Source organism: Borostomias antarcticus (assembly GCF_949987555.1).
Source record: "Borostomias antarcticus genome assembly, chromosome: 22".
Lineage (NCBI taxonomy): Eukaryota > Metazoa > Chordata > Actinopteri > Stomiiformes > Stomiidae > Borostomias > Borostomias antarcticus.
The window spans coordinates 5,644,844-5,664,756 of NC_140255.1; the positions used below are offsets into that span (position 1 = coordinate 5,644,844).

Consider the following 19,913-nt stretch of genomic DNA (forward strand, 5'->3'; position numbering starts at 1 on the left):
TGCAGTCTTCCCCAGTGTACGTTGTGGTGGTGTGTGTGTGTGTGTGTATTAAAGAAGGTCGTCTATCCTCTGTGTGTATTGCTCTCCGGCGTACAGGCCGTAGTGGAGTGTGTCTTGCTGGGCCACTGCCCAGGCCATCTGCAGGCTACTGAAGCGGGCGGACCAGACCCCCCTGGGGTCCACCACCACCACGCCCCCCAAGCCCCCCACCCTCTCCCTCATGTAGGCCAGGGCCTGGTCAGCGGCCGCCTCCGCTGGGAGACCTGCGGAAACAAACATGGGTGAGGACCGGTCAGACGGATGAACGAGGTGAGTGGGTGGGTAGAAGAATGGAAAGTGTCGATGGGTGAAGAGATGAATTGATGGATGTGGAGGGAAATCTATTTGACCAGACCATTTCCTTCCCTGTGTGTGTGTGTGTGTGTGTGTGTGTGTGTGTCAGCATCAGCGTGCAGGTGTGTAAGATACCTTGCTCCATGTTAAACAGGATGAGTCTGGACAGTGTGACTTTCATGATGGCTTCTCCGTGACCCGTTGGCGACACCGCTCCAAGCTTGTTGTCAGCATAACCTCCACACCCTGACACACACACACACACACATACACAGAGAGAGAGAGAGAGAGAGAGAACAAAATAGAGGATCAACTTCTAAATTTTAAAGAGCAGGACATTAAGACTATTGACAGTTCTCATACACACTTGCTCTCAATTACACTGTAATTACATATGTCAACCACTAGATGGCAAGCTCAACCAGAAGACACTGGTCTTGAGGCTACAGCATATTTGGTTACATGATGTATAGTACACACAAGGGCGTAGGTTTGGTTTCAACATTGGTAGGGACCATATAACAGTGTAGCCTGCATACACAATTTTTGCTGGGGACGAGAGGTTAAACCTCTTAAATATTCATATATTTATGAAATTGAATAATACCAATACAATGTTCTTAGTGTATCACATCCTGCCTGCAGCTGCGTCCCTCCACTCTCTCGACTTCTGCTGCTGCTGCGTCCCGCCACACTCTCTCTCTCTCTCTCTCTCTTGGTTGCTGCCGCGTCCCTCCACTCTCTCTCGGCTGCTGCTGTGTATCTCCGCTCTCTCTCTCTCTACTGCTGTGTTTCATGCATAAAAATGATTTTATTAAAATTTAGATTTTCATTGGATTTTTAAACTGACATTCAACTCATACATTGATATATCTGTCCATTAGGGGAGTCACAAAATACCAGACAGTAGGCAATACCTATTGTGAAATTCCACAATCCTGGATGCCCAGTTCGATACCATAGTTGGGGGGAAAAAAATACTTCAACATACACTACTTTGTTTAAAACACCCTCCAGCCAATATAGTAAGAGGAAAATTATGAGATTCCAGTTGGCAAGTATACGTTAGCTAATAACTGTAGGAAACCAGGCTACACAGGGACAGGCTTGTATAAAGAACTACAGACCTGAGCCCTCATAAAACTAACGTTAAGAGCTCTCACGGGCTGGCTAACCTCTAGATAACGTACAGTTTCCCCTATAATTGTAACAAGAACCCCTGTCAGGCTAAAACAATGTATTTATTTTATATCAAAACTTACGACTTTAATATCACTGACATTTTTTAGCATAAGTTAATGGGAGTTTAATATGGTGAAAATTAGCATCACGTCTAGCTGGGTTTGACAAAGCTATAGCTAGCTAATAGCCTATCGGCTAGTATTCAATGCTGACACTAACAGTCGTTACTTGTGAGCGCGTGATGTCCCATTCAATTAAATCTCTGATGGGCAGCTAATGTATGATAATGTAATAGTTGCTGCAATCCTAATGTTACAGTATGATAGAAGCCATCTTAACAGTTCGCTAGCTAGACAGAATCAGCAGTTGATAATTTGCCACAATGGAAAGACAAGTGATGTTAGTTTAGGTAACATTAGCTAGCACCAACCTAGCTGGTTTTCATGTGGTTACTGCCTAACGTTAGATACTTAGTTTACCAGTAACTAGCTAACCTAGCTAACGCTAACGTTACTTACAGTTGCGGAGCAAAAGCTCCTGATATCCCTCATCCTCTTCGGAGGGGGAGGCGGCATTGTGGTGGATGTACCTGAACGGCTGTCAGAATCACAACTGTGGCTTAATTGCTGTCAGCGTCTATCTGTAAGGCTGTTGGTCTTCAGATCCAGCAAAATGTCAAATGAGCCAATCAAAGGTGAGTTTAAAAAATATCAAAATAATACTGGGATGGCACATTCACGGTGGAGGAAAGGGGGGCTAACGGTCTAATATGTAACTTCGAACAATATATTTTTTATCATTATTTTTATTAGGCCTAGACTGCAAATCTTTAGTGTTAATATTAACTGTAAATGAGAAATTACACACAAAACAGACATGCAGGATTTCTCCTCATTATTACAATTCTGTAACTGTATGACTTCAAAATGTATTTTAAAACCTAAGTAATTTACAAATGTTCTGACCCACTGTGACACATTTCCAATAAAGTCAGATTGGGACTGTGATCTAACCACATTGTCACGTTATTTAATTACATCGTAGTTACGGATTTAAGCAGCAGTGGCGGCTACGTTCCCTTACAGTGTACTTAAGGACGGCTATTTTGGTTATTTTGCGACTGAAAAGGCAAGTGTCAGCTAGGTGTCAGCTAGGTCCGCTGCTGGTGACGTCGCAAAGTTACCACAATTACACCAATGTGTCCCGTCAGTTTTACGTACTGTGTTAGTAGGGTAGGTTATCGGTTATCACCATCTTCATCAACTACGTGCTACTCCAGCCGAAGGAGGATTCTCCTGTAACGCTTCGTGTCTTCGCTACGAGTATTAGTGTTGTCACACTTATGTTGTCACCTGCTCTGTCCAAAATCCAAATCTTGTGGATACATCCTTGTGTAAAATGGTTCAGGCCCTTCTGTAACTCTCTTAGACACAGTAGTGGCATTTGGCAAATAACAAACTGTACAGCAATATTGTCAGAGAATCATCAGGTATGTGCTGTTCAGTGGATATTTGATTAACTTGCTCCAAAGCTTGTGGGGCATTGCAACAGTAACTAGGGGGTGGGGGGTGGAACTTGCTGCCTGAATAGGAAAGGTCTGTTAAGCTTTCTGATGCCATTTACCGTATGGATTTTTAGAAAGAAATTATTATTATTTTAACTATACATTTATGTGGTGTGTATGGGGCCCTTTTTAGGTTGGGAGCCCAAGGCAATTGCCTACCTTAGCCTAATGGGTCCTAAGTCCACCCCTGGAGATACGTGATTGACCAGGGCTGAGTGTTTCCTGGGTACAATATGTTTTGTTGGTCAATTAATTTTCACACCAGACACAAACAGGAAATTGGTTTTCATGTATTAAGGCACCAATGTTGTATAAAGAATTATTACATACAAAAGGCACACTTTTTATTTTCTTTATAAAATACGCTTACATGTTGACCCTCATCTGTGTCCAGTGAAGCTACTGTACATGTACTGGTCATGGCCCATCCATCCATCTAGAAGAAAGCCTTTGTCCGCGCACCTTACTGAATATGGCCGACATTTACATCAGCCACTTTCTCACACAGGTGAATCCCAGTCCTAGCCTAAAAAACAGATCTTTTCTCCATTGAAAGGGGTTCTTGGTCAGTCTCATGAGTATATGTAAAACCAGCCCCAGGGCGTTAGGCTCATATCAAATGCCTGACAGGTCTAAACACCTTCCCACTAAAATCAGACCAACCATCAAATTCATATAAAAGTACTCACATGTACAAAAGATACAATTTTGTCAAAAAGAAAGTACAGACAATTATTTTCACAATTCCTTCAATGTGCCTCTGACGGTATCGTCCACCACTGATGGAGAGAAGAGTTGGGAGAGAGGTGCTGTAGACTTTGGTCGTGGTTGAGAACACCTACATGAGTCAAAGCGGTGCAACAGTCCACTTGTCATGGTACATGGACGGATAGTCTACATCACAGATCTGCTGTGCTGGGCAGTCAGTCTGCTGGGCAGTCAGTCTGCAATGCAGCCCGTCTGCTTTTCACAACCGCAGACTCAACCTCTCCAAGTGATCCACCCGGCTGCTAGTGTGAATCTACACTGATCCATGGGGTTGCTAGTTTGAATCTATGGGGTTGCTAGTGTGAATCTACACTGATCCATGGGGTTGCTAGTTTGAATCTACAGTGTTGATTCACTGGTGATGCTTTCAGAACACTGTGCCTCCCCTGAGAACTGTATCTCTCTGGGTGTCGCCACTGGTTCAGTGTTCAGCTTTTTTTTTTTTTTTTTTCTGGAAGTTCTTTCAAGCATCAATATCAGATCTGTCAATGGGGAGACACTGCAGGAAAGATATATTGTCTAAAGTCTTTTAAATTGGCTGATTGTCGCTTTTTGGCCATGATTTTTTTTTTAAGTGTACATATTGGCTGACAATCACTGTAAACTGCATAGATCCAGTTGAGGACATCAAGATGCAAGTAGCCTGTATTGAGGTTGCAAGACAGACAGACAGACAGACAGACAGACAGTAACCTGCATTCCCTGCACCCAGTCCAAGACAATGTGGCTAAGGGACAAAATAGTAGGCTACATATTTCAAAGAACACTGTAACCCGCCCACCTGCCGGACATACAACTCATTGTTTTGAGATTCTTAGGGAAACTAATTGCCAGTGAAAAGTTGGGGATGTCAATGTACATTTGATTCCAAGAGTACCAAACAAATATAACCATAAATATGGTATGTATATCATTCATCACAAAGCAATTTGGATTTGTGACAAACTGACATTGACAATCAAATGTAGGCAAATTGTTGACTTTCTGTCAGGAAGATCCTTTCACACATGTTAAAAATGCAGGAAGGAAGGAAGGAGGGAAGGGAGGGAGGAAGGAAGGAGCGAAGGGAGGAAGGAGGGAAGGAACCCTGCAACCCCCCCCCCCCCCCTCTGCCAAATCCCCCAACTTTCACACCAGAAAATCCCGTGCCCCTCTCTTTCAAAGGCCTGACACACTGAATAGCACGTCTACCGGTGGGCTGCTGACCTTCCTCTATGGGAGCAGAACAGTGTGTCTATTGACTCCAGCCACAGCCGTTCACACAGGAAACAGTCAGAAGAAACTGATTATTAACTAGGATGCCAGTGAGGTCTTCCCCGGAGGAATCTCAACCATGCACTCATTAACTCCCCTCTTCAGAGTCACACTCACAGTGTTTCTACACATCATAGTGTATTGCAACAAAACATGTTTTGTTTTTTTCCAATTTTAGGGCCGAGTATATTTAAAATATTGTTTCAAAATATACAAGCGCAGCAATATATCCATGTGTGGTCTCCTGTGTGGTACAGTTGAGTATGTGCCTCAGCCACAGTGAAAGCCTCCCATTGTTACAATGCCACGTAGACGATTACACAGTGCATCAATATTGCATTGTACAAAACATAAATTAAAATGCAAATAACCTTTCAAAAAACAACAATGTAAAAATCGTAGCATTTTCACGATTGAACTGGTTTTCATGATTTAACTGCTTTTCAGAAACAGGGAGCGATTCCTCACAGTACCATTTTGAGAGGGTGTTTTTAAACGTCGTAAGAACGTTACCAGAACATTTCACCAGCAAGTCCAGACATAAACCAACAGTATTAGTGCCCATGGCCTGTGTCATGTCCAACATGTACCATTCTGAGGCCACACGTAAATGCATGCAGCTTCTAAACGGACACACATGTATTCCTTCGACACAATGGCTCTGTCTTCTACGTACATAACCTCTCTCTTTCATAGGAGAATACCGGTGCGTCCAGATGGTCAGTCAGGACTTTTCTATGGTCAAATAAAATGGCTCTGATTGTACCAAACTGCCTGAGGACTATAAGAGAGCTACTGACCAGAATACTAAACATCCCCTCCCATGCATATCCTGATACACACATGCCAGGAAGACAAGAAAGATCCTATTAGTTTGACTACAAAGAGGAAAGAGAGAGGAAATCGATTCACATAGAAACAACCACAAACTAGGATCACTTAAAAAAAAAAAAAATAATAATAATAATAATGAGAACATAATGTTCCATATTCATTGAGCCAGTCCAGTGTTACTTGGATTCTCTCATTTATCACAAAACTGATCCAAAACCACTTTCTTCCTGTTAGTACCATGTGGATTTGAGAACTTCAGAACTTGAGAATTTTCTTTTCTTGCAGAGTATTTATTCTTGTTTCAGAGGCTGTGTAAACTTTTTTGGCACAGAGAGGTCACTGCAGAAGAGCAGCCCCTGTCTGCGTGGACACCAGGGAGTGAGGAGCCTCACCTCACACCCGTCTGCGGACGTTCCACTGAACTGGGTGGTTGACTGTCAGACCTGGTGATACAGACGCCCCCCCCCCCCCCCCCCTCTCTCTTTCGCTCTCTCAGGTGTGACCGCTCCAGGTGTCCACCCCCCCGCTCTCTCAGGTGTGACCACTCCAGGTGTCCGCTAGGCCCAGGTACTCCGGGTTCTCCGCCGTGGGGGTCATGAACCCGTTGACCTGCCTGGGCGGAGCCCCGACACTGTCCCCGCCGGCTCCGCCCCCGGCCACCGCCTTGGCTTTGGCCACCAGGTCCAGGTAGTAGGGGTTGTCGAAGGCGGGGGAGGTGGGTGTGGGGACCAGGTACTCGGGGTTGTCCACGCTGTGTCCGGGGCCCAAGCCGTTGGCTGGCCGGCGCTCATGGTGGCCCTTGCGGGGCAACGTGCTGGGACGCTCGGCGAGGCCCGGCCGGAGGTCTGCTACATCCTGGTTCACGTACTCTGGAGGGAGGAGAAGGGGAGGAGTCTCAGAGGCATGGTTGTATCTGTGTGTGTGTGTGTGAAGGGTCTTAAGCCGCCTTTACACCATTGCGGAAAAATGACTCCGGTTTCCACAATCCGCACCCTGGTGGACACCCCGTACCACCGTACACCATCCCAGAAACTTTCGGATGTGGGGAACTGAAACTGGCGGACAATACGTCGGGTGTCGACGTCACCGAGCAGTGAGTAAATCTGTCAACAATCATGGCGGACATCGAAGCGGTACAAATTTGTCAAACTATATTAAAAGGTTACAGACTTTGTAGCAAAATGTGTCTGTGGAAAAAATATTTTACACCAATATTTTACACCAATATTTAACTATTTTGACAGCTTTGGGTTGTGTGTGTGTCGTATTTATTAAGTTTGACAAATCTACGAAGTTTATAGCTAACTTTAGCTAACTAGCCATAGCCGAAGCCGGCTCTATGCTGGCTAGATTGTCTGGTTATATTCGTTATATTCGTTATATTGACAACGTGCTTCACTAGATCACATGGGCTTGTTAATTCTGTTTGGAAAACAATATAGTTTATAACATTAAATTATTCAAGTAAAGTGACAAGAAAGCGATCTATCATTGTTTACACACACCATTGTTTACCAAAACCATAGCAACACTATTTTCCGGTCGTACTGCCGGACTGGGATTTGCCGGATGAGTTCAATGTTTTGAACGCATACAGACGTCCACCGGAGCGGAATTTTGTCCGCACCGCATCCCTCGGAGCCCTGTCGCATGCGGTCTGCAGACTCTCATAGGAAATTAATGACTTCCGGTCTTTTCAGAACCGTACCGCAGTCATTTTTTCCGCAATGGTGTAAAGGCAGCTTTAGAGGCATAGTGAGCGACAGACAGACAGATAGATGTGTGTATGGGGGGTGGGAAGTGCCACGTTTCACAGGTCTGTGTGTGAGTATGTGTGTGTGTGTGTCTGTGTGTGCGTCTATAGACGCACTCACGCACACACACTCACACGCACACCTTATCCTTGCAAAGACATAGTTAGGGAATCAGCCAATCACTGGGATTTGCATATATCTTTAGCAAAGATAAGGTGTGTGTGAGTGAAAAATATAGTGAAAAATTAGATGCACACACACACACACACACACAGACACACACACACACGTTCATTTATTCATTCGTTCACTCGAGTGGGTGGAATGTATGGGGTGTGAAAAGTGCCACTTTGGTTGCTTGTTCAAAGCTTACTTAAAACGTGTATGTATGTGTGTATGTGTGTACGTATATACATACACGCACACATACACACACGTTCGCGTTATACAGCGCAGCTCACTACAAAACAACGTGCACATGCGCGGTAGTTCGATCGCACTTTAAGTGATTGGGGGAGCTCACGTGACCGAATGAGTGTTTGTGTTGTGAGCTCAGTGGTGCGTGTATGTGTGTATGTATGTATGTGTGTCTGTCACGTGTACCACGAAGGGTTGCTTGTTCAAATATTACAAGATCGTGTGTGTATGTGTGTGTGTACGTGTGTATGTATGAGATCTAACATAGCCTACATACATACACACATACATACATACACGTTCGCTCCAACCAGCGCAGCTGTATGTGAAACTGCTTGCGCAAGCGCGGTAGCCACCGTACTTCCGTGTGACGTCACCGAATGAGTTGCTGCTGTTTTCACTCTTGAGTAGTGTGTGTATGTATGTGTGTGTGTGTCTATGTTTCGACTCGCGTAATGAATGACTTCGATACATCGCTTCAGAGAATGAAGACGACTATGGTAAATATAGCACTAAAACATTAATATCGGCATGGACAAGACCATGCTTTGTGGGTAGATCGTATGCCAAATCAATTTGTTTTTTTGTTTAGATGTATCGGCTTTTACGGCAAGCTAGCTAGCTTCCCAGCTAACGTTACATCATTGCCTAGGCTAGCAAAGTGTCTACCAAGAGTGTGGGTAACGTTAGTGATGGTCACGTTATGCGAATTCAACTCGGTTTATTATGTAGCTGTATCTAGCTAGCTCCATTATTTTACAGTTTGGCTAGAGAAGACTTGTGTATTGAACGCGGTCAAACTCAGGCCTGCAAAGTTTGCCTGTAAGTCGGTGCTATTAAAATCACGTCACAACTGTATTCCCTGTGCAGTAACGTTACTCATTCAGCACCAGCCTCCATTATTAACGTTATAATGTATGCCTGTGATCAGAGAGGAGCGCGTTATTCCCTCTAGCCTTAATGGTTTGTAAATGTTATAAAGTGTCTATTGCAATATGGAGGTACATTATTATTTTCCATATGCTGTGTTCGAGAGTAGAGGTTTTGTAACTACAGTAGGACCCCACTCATCCGAACTTCAGAGATCCGAACCTCCCAGTCTACCGGACAGGCTTAAAAAACTTTTCTTTTTTTTTTGAGCCTGCTATCTGGTTACTGGTGGGATTTTCATTACAGTACGGTAGGCCTACTTGCATTTAAATCTGTCATAATAAACATGTACTGTATCCTACTGTGAATAAAAACAGAACTGTATGTAGACATACATGTTGCCTGTAGGCTGTAGCTTACTGTCACGTTTAATTTCTTTGTTACTTTCATGTCAAGCGCAAAACGCAAACGAGTCTGCTGCGCGAGAGCTGCATTCCTTGGCAGCCAGAAAGCGCGTCAGCAACCTGAAGCAGAGGAGTATCGAGTCATTTTTCGTTCCCAGTTAATGGACTTCAGGAACACAGACGTGTTGTAAGCATGTAGATTATCCTATACTAGGCCTACTGTATTTGTTAAATATAGCCTACAGCCGTTAGCCTACATCGGTTGTTTTAGAGACTTTCCTTTAGGCTGCAATAGCCTAATAAGACACGACAACTTTCCTGTCAATTCATTTATTTATTTATTTATTGATTATCATTTGCTCTAATTGTTCTAATGTTGGGTTGTTTTTAGGGCTGTAACGATTATTACATAATCGTCAAACCGCGATTATTTTTTCTGACCGCGATTGTTTTTTTTAACCGCGGTTATGAAATAAAAAAATAAAAAAATAATATATATATATATTTTTTTTTTTTAACCTTTTTAAATAAAATAAAAATCTGTTGTAGAGTTGATATGGTAGCAACCCTAGTTCAATGGAGTTCTTCAGCTTGTTGGCACCAATACGTTCATAGCAACTAATGACAAGAGACACTGTATTAAAGAAGTAAAGAAGCACTGATGCATTGTCTACTTCATGTGCTATTTGTATACTCCAAGTTTAATTTCATCTTAGTTTTTCAATGCTTTTTTATTTTTATTGAGGAGGATATATGTTCTATGTAAATGTTGTTAACATTCATGATATTAAAGAGGCGTGGTTTTAAACCACAGGTTTACTTCATAGGCTGAGTACTTGTGTTATTAGGCCTACATTATCTGGTAAAAATGAGTCAGAACCCGGAACCCACCCACCCTCACTCACTCCCTCCCCATCTCTCTCTCTCTCTCTCAAACACACACACTCTCACTCAAATCACGCTGACATGATCATCAGTGCCAGGGCCGGCCCGTGGCATAGGCGAAGTAGGCGGCCGTCTAGAGTGCCAGATCGTAAGGGGCCCTAGTGGTGTGATGGGAGCCCCCCCCCTCCCCCTCAGTCAACAACTCTGACAATTATTGTAATAATCGCAATTATTTTTCTGACAATTAATCGTTAAGCAAAATTCATAATCGTTACAGCCCTACTTAGAGGCATGGCAGTGTGTGTGTGTGTGTGTATGGCTGCATGTTTTTCATACTGGGTTCTTTGGGAGAAAACTCTTGCGAACATGGGTAGAACATGCAAACTCCACACAGACCGGCCCAGAGACCTTCTTGCTGTGAGGCGATAGTACTAGGTACCGCGTGAGCGATCCTTGGGTTCAATGTCTTGCTCAAGGACACTTCGGCACACTGCCGGTAGCTGGGATCAAACCGGAGACCCTGCGAGTGGGAGTGCGTAGCTATGGTGACCAGCTGATCTGGGAGTGCGTAGCTATGGTGACCAGCTCACCTGGGAGTGCGTAGCTATGGTGACCGCCGCGCGGCAGTGTGTGGTGGTGGTGGTGATGCTGGCGGCGGTTCGATGGCGGCGGCCCGTCGGTCTCCGCGCCCTCGTCTCCGTCGGGGTAGGTCGGGTCCTTGCAGTAGCGCTCTGGGAAGAGGGCGGGGTCGTCAGGACCGCCGTCCAGAAAGACGGAGTCGGAGTGGCCCCCCGCGGAGGGGCTCCGGGCCAGGGACGGGTACTGGGGGCTCCAGGGGCTGCCTGAGGTGCCGGCCCCTAGTGGCAGGGTGGGGTACTGGCTGGTCAGGGAGGAGTACATGCTGCGGGGGCCACCGGTCACCAACTGATCGCCGTCCACGCCCTGGTCTGTGCTCTGCAGGGTCGGCAGAAAACATTCACTCTGAACTCAGGAGAACATGTGGTGTCAGACTGACAGACCTCACGCTTCAGAAGTGAGAGGCGGCAGCAGATGCAGAAGAGAGGGCGGAGTGTGATCATGGTGAATGGACGGCACTTACATAGCGCTAATATCCAAAGCACTTTACAATGGCCTCTCTTTCACCCATTCACACACACATTCACACACCAATGGCGGCAGCTGCCATGCAAAGTGCTAGCCTGCTCACTGGGAGCAATTTGGGGTTCAGTGCCCAAGGACACTTCGACACGCGGACAGGAGGAGCCGGGATTCGAACCGCCGACCTTATGATCATTGGACTACCTGAGCCACAGCCGCCCCCAGTGATCACTCAGCGCTGATCAATAAGCTTTTACTCAGGAAGGTTGGTGGTTTATATCTGGGGTGCATTGTAAGGACTGCTGTGAGGGACAGACATAGTGAGAGGGAGAGAGAGGGAAGAGAGAGAGGAAGAGAGAGGGAGAGGGAGAGAGAGAGGGAGGGACGGAGGGGACAGACCCTGTGTGAGTGGTGGCGTGACGGGCCGTTGGACCCCCCCGCTCCGTCTCCCTGCGGCCTGAAGAAGTTGGGCTGAGGGACCAGGTACTCCTCAGCGTCCAGCAGGTCGCGCATGTCCGGACCCTCCTCCTCCAGAAGCATCCGGAAGAACTGGCTGTCCACTGGACTGGACAAGCTCATCTGCTCGTCATTCTGGGAGAGAGAGAGAGGGGGGGGGGGGAGAAAGATAGAGAGAGAGAGAGGAAGAGAGAGGGAAAGAGAGAGAGAGACAAAGAGAGAGAGAGGGGGAGAGAGAGACAGAAGGAGAGAGAGGGGGGGGAGAGAGACAAAGAGAGATGAGAGAAAGGGAGAGAGAGGAGAGGGAAAGAGAGAGAGACAGGGAGAGAGAGAGAGAGAGAGAGGGGAAGCATATGAATCATATTACAAAATGCAATTACATTTTACACACACACACACACACAGACTCACACACACATACACACACACAGACACACTCACGCACCTGGATGACCACGTAGCGTGGCGGGTCTCTGGCCATGGCGCTGAACTCCGACACCAGCCCTCTGAACCTGGGTCTGCTCTCTGGGTCGATCATCCAACCTGGCAACCAAACACACACCGCCTAGATCATCCAACCTGGCTACCAAACACACACCATCTAGATCATCCAACCTGGCTACCAAACACACACCATCTAGATCATCCAACCTGGCTACCAAACACACACCATCTAGATCATCCAACCTGGCTACCAAACACACACCATCTAGATCATCCAACCTGGCTACCAAACACACACCATCTAGATCATCCAACCTGGCTACCAAACACACACCATCTAGATCATCCAACCTGGCTACCAAACACACACCATCTAGATCAGGGGTGGCCAACCAGTCAGAGACTACAGTAAGAGCCACAAAAATTACTGTGGTACCACCCAGAGCCACACCATATATACCAGCGTTTCTCAACCTTTTTTTCAGTCACCGCACCCTTCATAAGTACTTAAAATCCCAAGGCACCCCAGTCTAAAATAAAAAGAAAAACTTTATTGTCCATTAAATATACATTAAAGTTAATTTATTTAAAATTAATACATACAACAAGATATTTTCTGACATAATATATTTTGGACTGCAGCTATATTTATTATTATTATTTATTTATTCTTCTGTCATTGGAGTCTATGGCAGCCCATAGAACCGTATGGTAAAAAGTTGTGAAAATTGGCACACTCATCAGGAACAGTGCCATTGTGTCGAAAATGGACACAAGCCGCCAAGCAGCATATGGGGTCATATCTCAGCAAATTGTTAATGTATCAAAGCCACATTTGGCACACTCATCAGGAACAGTGCCATGACCCCAGTGAGCAAGTGTCATTATGACCGCTCCAACCCTCTAGCGCCAACACCATGTCAAAGTTGGAAGTGCGTTTAGGCACACAACTTTTGACCTGTGTGACCAATTTTCAAAAATGAGCTACCGTTGGAATCTCTGGATCATGCCGAGTTCATCGCACCCTATGATGTCATTTTCCACCAATTGGATTTCCCGCCATTTTGTATTTTGTGTAAAACACTTAAAATGTATCTCCTCCTAAGAATTTTCACCAATCTACATGAAACTGGCTGTACACATTCGCTAGACCAATGTCCATAAAAGGGATTTATTCTGAACTGTATGCCAGATTTTCAAAACTGCGGTAGGGATTCAAATGTGGCTATGGCGTGTTTCGCTTGTTGTCTTTGATGCGCTGGTCGCGCGTCCTGCTTGGCCCCCACATTGCTGCTTGCAGCTATATTATTTAAATTATTCTTCGTCTTGTCGGCGGCGTAGGCTACTGCAGTAAATCGTTTCGTCATTCCAAGGAAGTTCTGGACGACCCAACCACAAAATAATAATCTAAAAATAAACTACATAGGTAGGTCTACAATAAACAACATTTGTCGAAAATGGACACATAAACAAGTGTGGATAATGTAGATTCACCCACATTAAAATGAGACTGTTTTGTAACCAAAAGTAAACTCCTCGGGGAACCTTTAACTTTTTGTTTTCAATTTCAGTTTAGTTTTAATTCGTTTTTAAAGCAGGTTTGCTAGTTCTTTTTTTTTTTTTTTTAAATGCTTAGTTTTAGTTTAGTTTTTAGTAGTTTCAGTATTTATTTATTTTTTTTTTTCTTCTGCGCTAGCCTCATGAGACCATCCTGATCTCGCAAGCTCACGTTGTTTCAGTCCATGTGAAACAAACCATCTGGCGCACGTCAGGTTACTTCTGCGCAGGGGCACAGCAAAAAAAAAGGAGGATAGATTTCATATCCACCCAAAGTACTAGGCTTATGTATGAAATTAAAAAGACTAAAACTAGAGAGATTTTCTCTTTAATATTCATTTATTTTAGTTAGTTTTGTGAACAAACAATACATTTTTAATTTTTTTGTAAAGGCTAGTTTTAATTTACCTAAAATGTTTTTTCACATCAAGTTTTCATTTTTTAGTTAGTTTTTGTTAACTATAATAACCTTAGTGTCCACAAATATCATAGCTAGCTTCTGGGAACTCAGGTGTGTGGTGCATCTGAGCCTGGTCTGAGCAGCAGGTCTAGGAAGGTCTCGGGGAAACGCTGGGCAGTGTGGCCAGCACTCACATTTGACCATGATCATGTAGACGTCGATGGTGCAGATGAGGGGCTGAGGCAGGCGCTCGCCCCCCTCCAGCAGCTCCGGGATGTCCCTGGCGGGGATCAGGTCATAGGGCTTGGCCCCAAACGTCATCAGCTCCCACACCGTCACTCCTGGAGGCACAGTCACACACAGTTACAGGGAGAAAGGTAGAGGTTTTAGGAAACTGACAACCATTTTGGCTCAAAATGCAAAACAACTATGGGTTTCTCAACTACTGTTGGGATGAATGGAGGATGGAACTGTAGCATTTTTGTATGATACATTGAGTATAGAGAACAAAATAACTATTTATTTCCATTCCAGAATGGGCCAATACAGTTTTGTGAGAATGAGGGAACTAATTGCATTTGAAAGAAAAATAAGCTGTAATTAAATGGTCAGGAACCAGCTAACACCATGCCATGTGGCAGAACCATGTCATATGACTGACCGTAGCTCCAGACATCACTCTGGTGGGTGAACTTCCTGTGGAGAATGGACTCTAGAGCCATCCACTTGATCGGCACCTGAGGACAGACATCAAACATGCAGACATTTTAACAGTGCACACTCACACACACACTCTCTCACACACACACACACACAGGAGCTCTGTTGTCCCACCTTTCCTCCGTCTGCGTGGTACTCGGTCTCGTCTATGTCCAGCAGGCGCGCCAGGCCGAAGTCTGTGATCTTGACGTAGTTGGGGTTCTTCACCAGGACGTTTCGTGCTGCCAGGTCCCTGTGGACCAGACGCACATCCTCCAGGTAGCTCATCCCCTACACACACACACACACACACACACACACACACACACACACACATACACACACATACATACATACATACACACGCAAATACACACACATACATACGCACATACACACACACATATACACACACGTGCCCACACACGCACATATACACACACACACACACATACACACACACACGTGCCCACACATATACACACACATACACATACATACACACACACACACACACACACATGAACACACATTCAACCACTGACAAAATAATCAAAGACAAGGAAAACGAGAAAGAGATAGAGGTAGAGATGGAATAGTGATAGAAATAGAGGTAGAGTAGAGAGAGGTAGAGATGAAGGTGGAGGTAGAGATGATAGAGATACAGGTATAGAGGTAGAGATGGAGATAGAGATAGAAGTAGAGATAGAGGTAGAGATGGAGATAGAGGTAGAGACAGAGATGGAGGTAGAGATGCAGATAACGATGGAGATAGAGGTAGAGATGGAGATAGAGGTAGAGATGGAGGTAGAGATAGAGATATAAGTAGAGATAGAGATGGAAGTAGAGAGGAGATAGAGGTACTGTAGAAGTAGAGATGGAGATATAGGTAGAGATGGAAGTGGAGATAGAGGTAGAGATGCTAAAAAATATTGGTATAGAGCTAGAGGTAGAGATAGAGATGAGATAGAGATATAGGTGGAGGTAGAGATGGAGGTGGCGATGGAAGTAGAGATGGAGATAGAAATATAGATGATGGAGGCAGAGATGGAGGTAGAGGTAGACAGAAACATAGTGGGAGAGGTGGAGAGGAAGGGTCAACTTTATCCCAGCCCCCATCTTATTAGAGGAGCGTCAGGCCTGCAGGCTCACCTTGGCGATCTGGACACACCAGTTGAGCAGGAACTGGGAGCCGATGCGGTCCTTGTTCTCCCGGACGTAGTCCAGCAGGCAGCCATAGGGCATGAGCTGGGTCACCAGCTGCACCGTGGACGTCAGGCAGATACCCAGTAGCCGACACACATAGGGGCTGGCCACGCCTGCCATCACATAGGCCTCCTACGTGTGTGTGTGTGTGTGTGTGTGTGTGTGTGGTTGGGATAGGGGGACACAGGCAAAAGCGAACCCATTCAGGATGCCTTCGTTCACTGATTTGATTTGAACAGTCAATGGAAACCCTACTGTAGATATTGACAACGGGTCTGTGGACTGACAGAAGAACAGACTCACGTCCAGGATCTCTTTGTTGGCTTTGGGTGAGGTGTTCTCACGTAGAACCTTGATGGCCACCGGGATCTTCACATTCTCACCGTCAGGAGCCCAAACTCCCTGCAGGACAACAATACTAGTACTCTGATACTACCGTAATACAATACTAGTACTCTGATACTACCGTCATACAATACTAGTGCTCTGATACTACCGTAATACAATACTAGTGCTCTGATACTACCGTAATATAATACTAGTACTCTGATACTACCGTAATACAATACTAGTGCTCTGATACTACCGTAATACAATACTAGTGCTCTGATACTACCGTAATACAATACTAGTACTCTGATACAACTGTAATACAATACTAGTACTCTGATACTACCGTAATACAATACTAGTACTCTAATACTACCGTAATACAATACTAGTGCGCTGATACTACCGTAATACAATACTAGTACTCTGATACTACCGTAATACAATACTAGCGCTCTGATACTACTGTAATACAATACTAGTACTCTGATACTACCGTAATACAATACTAGAACTCTGATACTACCGTAATACAATACTAGCGCTCTGATACTACCGTAATACAATACTAGTACTCTGATACTACCATAATACAATACTAGTGCTCTGATACTACCGTAATACAATACTAGTGCTCTGATACTACCGTAATACAATACTAAGAATGTAAAGTTCAAACTACCTAAGTCATGTTCTCTTGTAGATGTCTCCAGGTCAAAAAGTAAAACTAATATGAATGAGTAATACTGACAGTTCTGAACTAATTAAGTGAAGTTAAAGGAAGCGAGTCACAGTAGCAGACCTTGTAGACGGTTCCAAAGGCTCCCGAGCCCAGAATCCTGAGCTTCTTCAACTCCGTCTCTTTCAGGATCCTCATCTGGGCCTGGTTGGGCATGGCTCCGCTGGGCGTCAGGGGCTCCACCAGCTAAACACACACAGACAGACAGACTGACTTCAAACTACAACCACAACTAAACACAGACAGACAGACTGCCTTCAAACCACAACCACAACTAAACACACACAGACAGACAGACTGCCTTCAAACAACAACCACAACTAAACACACACAGACAGACAGACTGCCTTCAAACCACAACCACAACTAAACAGAGAGACTGCCTTCAAACCACAACCCAGGGGCGGCGCATGCGCTTGGCATACAAGGCAATTGCCTAGGGCGCCGAGCCTCCTCTCTCCCCTACTCCTCATCCCTCCTCTACAACTCCTCCCTGGAAGAATGAAAGCGCAACGGGGGTGTTGTTGCACACAAACACTTGTATCGACATCATAATTTAATCTGACAAATTTGTATCCAATTAGTAAATTGTAGAGCATGCCATCACCTACCCATAGAAGCAGGATGAGCCCCATCCGGCCAAAGGGGGCGCTACAGCAATCAATTGCATTTTAGTCATTTTTAAGCATTTTGCTTGTTATAGCATCACCCTGTGGCCAATTTGCTTCATATTTCTCAAATTACCTAAGGATATACTGTCATAGAATTTACAACTGGCCTCAAGACCTTTCAGATCTCAGCTTTTGTTCTTAATTCCAAACACCTTAAACCTTTGTCCTCTCTCTCCTTTTGTAATTCACCACCTCCCTCAACCATTCACATAGATAGGATGACCTCCAGGAGGTCCACACACCTAGAAATCTGTCTACTCCAGAATAACCATCCTTTGTCCCTTTGTCTCCAAGAAATTACCGCCTTTTCTCATGTCACGTGTCTGTATTCTCGACCACGCCTGCCATTTCATGTGACGTACAATGGGTTAGCCAATCACATCCTCAAAGCGATATACCTGTGTTTTGCTTGAGAATAAAGGTCGCGCTGACCAAGAGGCGGCACTTCTTTGGATGAACCACTCATGTGCTTGTCCGGAAGTCCTTGCGCTCGTATGTTTTCTCAATAAACCAGACTTGACTTGTTTGAGCGAATCTTGGTAAATCCTTTTTGACTATATCAGATAAAATCCATCACAGTTGGCGACGCGGATGAAAGGGAGGACTGCCTGTTGTGTTGATTCGGGATTCCAGTGGATGAGCTGGTCAGCAGACGTGTCGGCCCATAGTGGGTTTTGGGAAAATCAATTTTCTCTCTTGCGCCAGAGCGCACGCTGAGATTATTTCCCCAGTTCTTTAACTGGCTTCCTGAACTCCCAGGTACGTTTTGAACGAACCCTCATGGTTTTGAGTTGTATTTGCCTTGTTTTCATTTCGGATTGTGTTGTTGGTCTGGCGCATTGTTTAAAACAACCTCCCGGGGGGGAGTAGGTGGTATCGATCTAAGTAGTTGTAACTCAACAAACAATAACGATATATGATTGGTGATATTGTATTGTTCTTTGACTTCGTCCTTGTTTCGTTACTAGGGGTTTTGCTTTTCAGTAGAAGTGTGATTTTGGTCTTGTGACTCATTTGTTCCCCTGCAGTTGATGTACAGTTTAGGTTGTTTATCGGCTGCAGTTTAGAACGGTTGAGTTGGTGTTGAGTCAATGCGCCAAAGTTGGCACAGAAGCGGGCTTCCCCTTTGGCCGGTCGCGGGTGTAATTCAAACCGCAAGCCGTTGTATGTTTTCTCAACGAAGGTAGCTACTGGGAGTGATTTGGTAGTGTCCGAACCGCGTTTCTTGGAGAAACGTTTTCCCCTTTATCCCGGGTGGTTGGTATATAGCCTAACGAGTTTAGCTTCCAACCAAGAGGCTGGTGGTTCAGCCGGGCAGGCATATGCTTTTTGTTTGTTTTAACGTAGGCCTTTGTTCATCCTTTGTGTTCCGTGTCCCTACACGGGGTTGTTCGTTTTGTTGTTTACTGTTTGAGCTTCGGCTCTTGCCTTGTATTGTTTGTTAAGCGCGCTTGTTTTATTGTTTTATTGTTTACATTTTCGACACTGTTTCGACTGCCATAAATCGTAACTGCTAGGTTTCCGGTAGCTGGTTGTCTGGGAGACAAAGGGAACAACAACAACAACTACTCCGCTCTCCCGGTGATCCCGCCCGAGCCAGAGGGAGAACAAAGGTTTGTTTATTTCCCGCCATGCGTTTTAACTATACGTTTCCTTTCATCGTTGGCTGTAGGCTATTGTGTTAATTATGAATACCAATACTAGTTCGCTGTCTGGCCCAGCTAAGATTGTTGCGCAAAGGTTTTGGGATGATGCTTGTGTGCATCATCTATGGGCGAGATATTCTGATTTTCCCCTGTCCGGTACACTCTCGATTCTCGAGTTAGTGACGGTTAGAGCTCAGTTACAGGCGTTTGAGATGACTAGATTAGGAAGGGAGCCTAGGAATACCATAGATTGGAATGCATTCAGGAAATGGGAACTAGTCGCACAGGAGTGTTTTTTCAAGTCAGAGAGAGGGTTAGCTGAGGAAGTTAATCAGAGAGATGAATATTCAAAGTCCCTTCCCCCTCCTAGTCATTCCGTTTTGAACTCTATCACGCCGACTC

General features: G+C 45.0%; 1 protein-coding gene across 1 annotated transcript in view; it reads right to left on the minus strand.

Moving 5' to 3' along the window:
- Positions 1-6,455: 6,455 nt before the first annotated feature.
- The window catches only part of erbb2 (erb-b2 receptor tyrosine kinase 2), a 64,257-nt gene continuing 50,799 nt past the window's right edge, over positions 6,456-19,913 (minus strand). The window contains exons 18-27 of the mRNA XM_084456710.1: positions 17,258-17,380; positions 16,429-16,527; positions 16,072-16,257; positions 15,055-15,210; positions 14,882-14,957; positions 14,415-14,561; positions 12,265-12,362; positions 11,763-11,954; positions 10,856-11,219; positions 6,456-6,804 (exon numbers count right to left, since the gene is read on the minus strand). Coding sequence (XP_084312836.1) covers positions 6,467-6,804; positions 10,856-11,219; positions 11,763-11,954; positions 12,265-12,362; positions 14,415-14,561; positions 14,882-14,957; positions 15,055-15,210; positions 16,072-16,257; positions 16,429-16,527; positions 17,258-17,380 — 1,779 coding nt within the window. The 3' untranslated portion in view covers positions 6,456-6,466. The remainder of the gene's footprint in view (positions 6,805-10,855; positions 11,220-11,762; positions 11,955-12,264; positions 12,363-14,414; positions 14,562-14,881; positions 14,958-15,054; positions 15,211-16,071; positions 16,258-16,428; positions 16,528-17,257; positions 17,381-19,913) is intronic.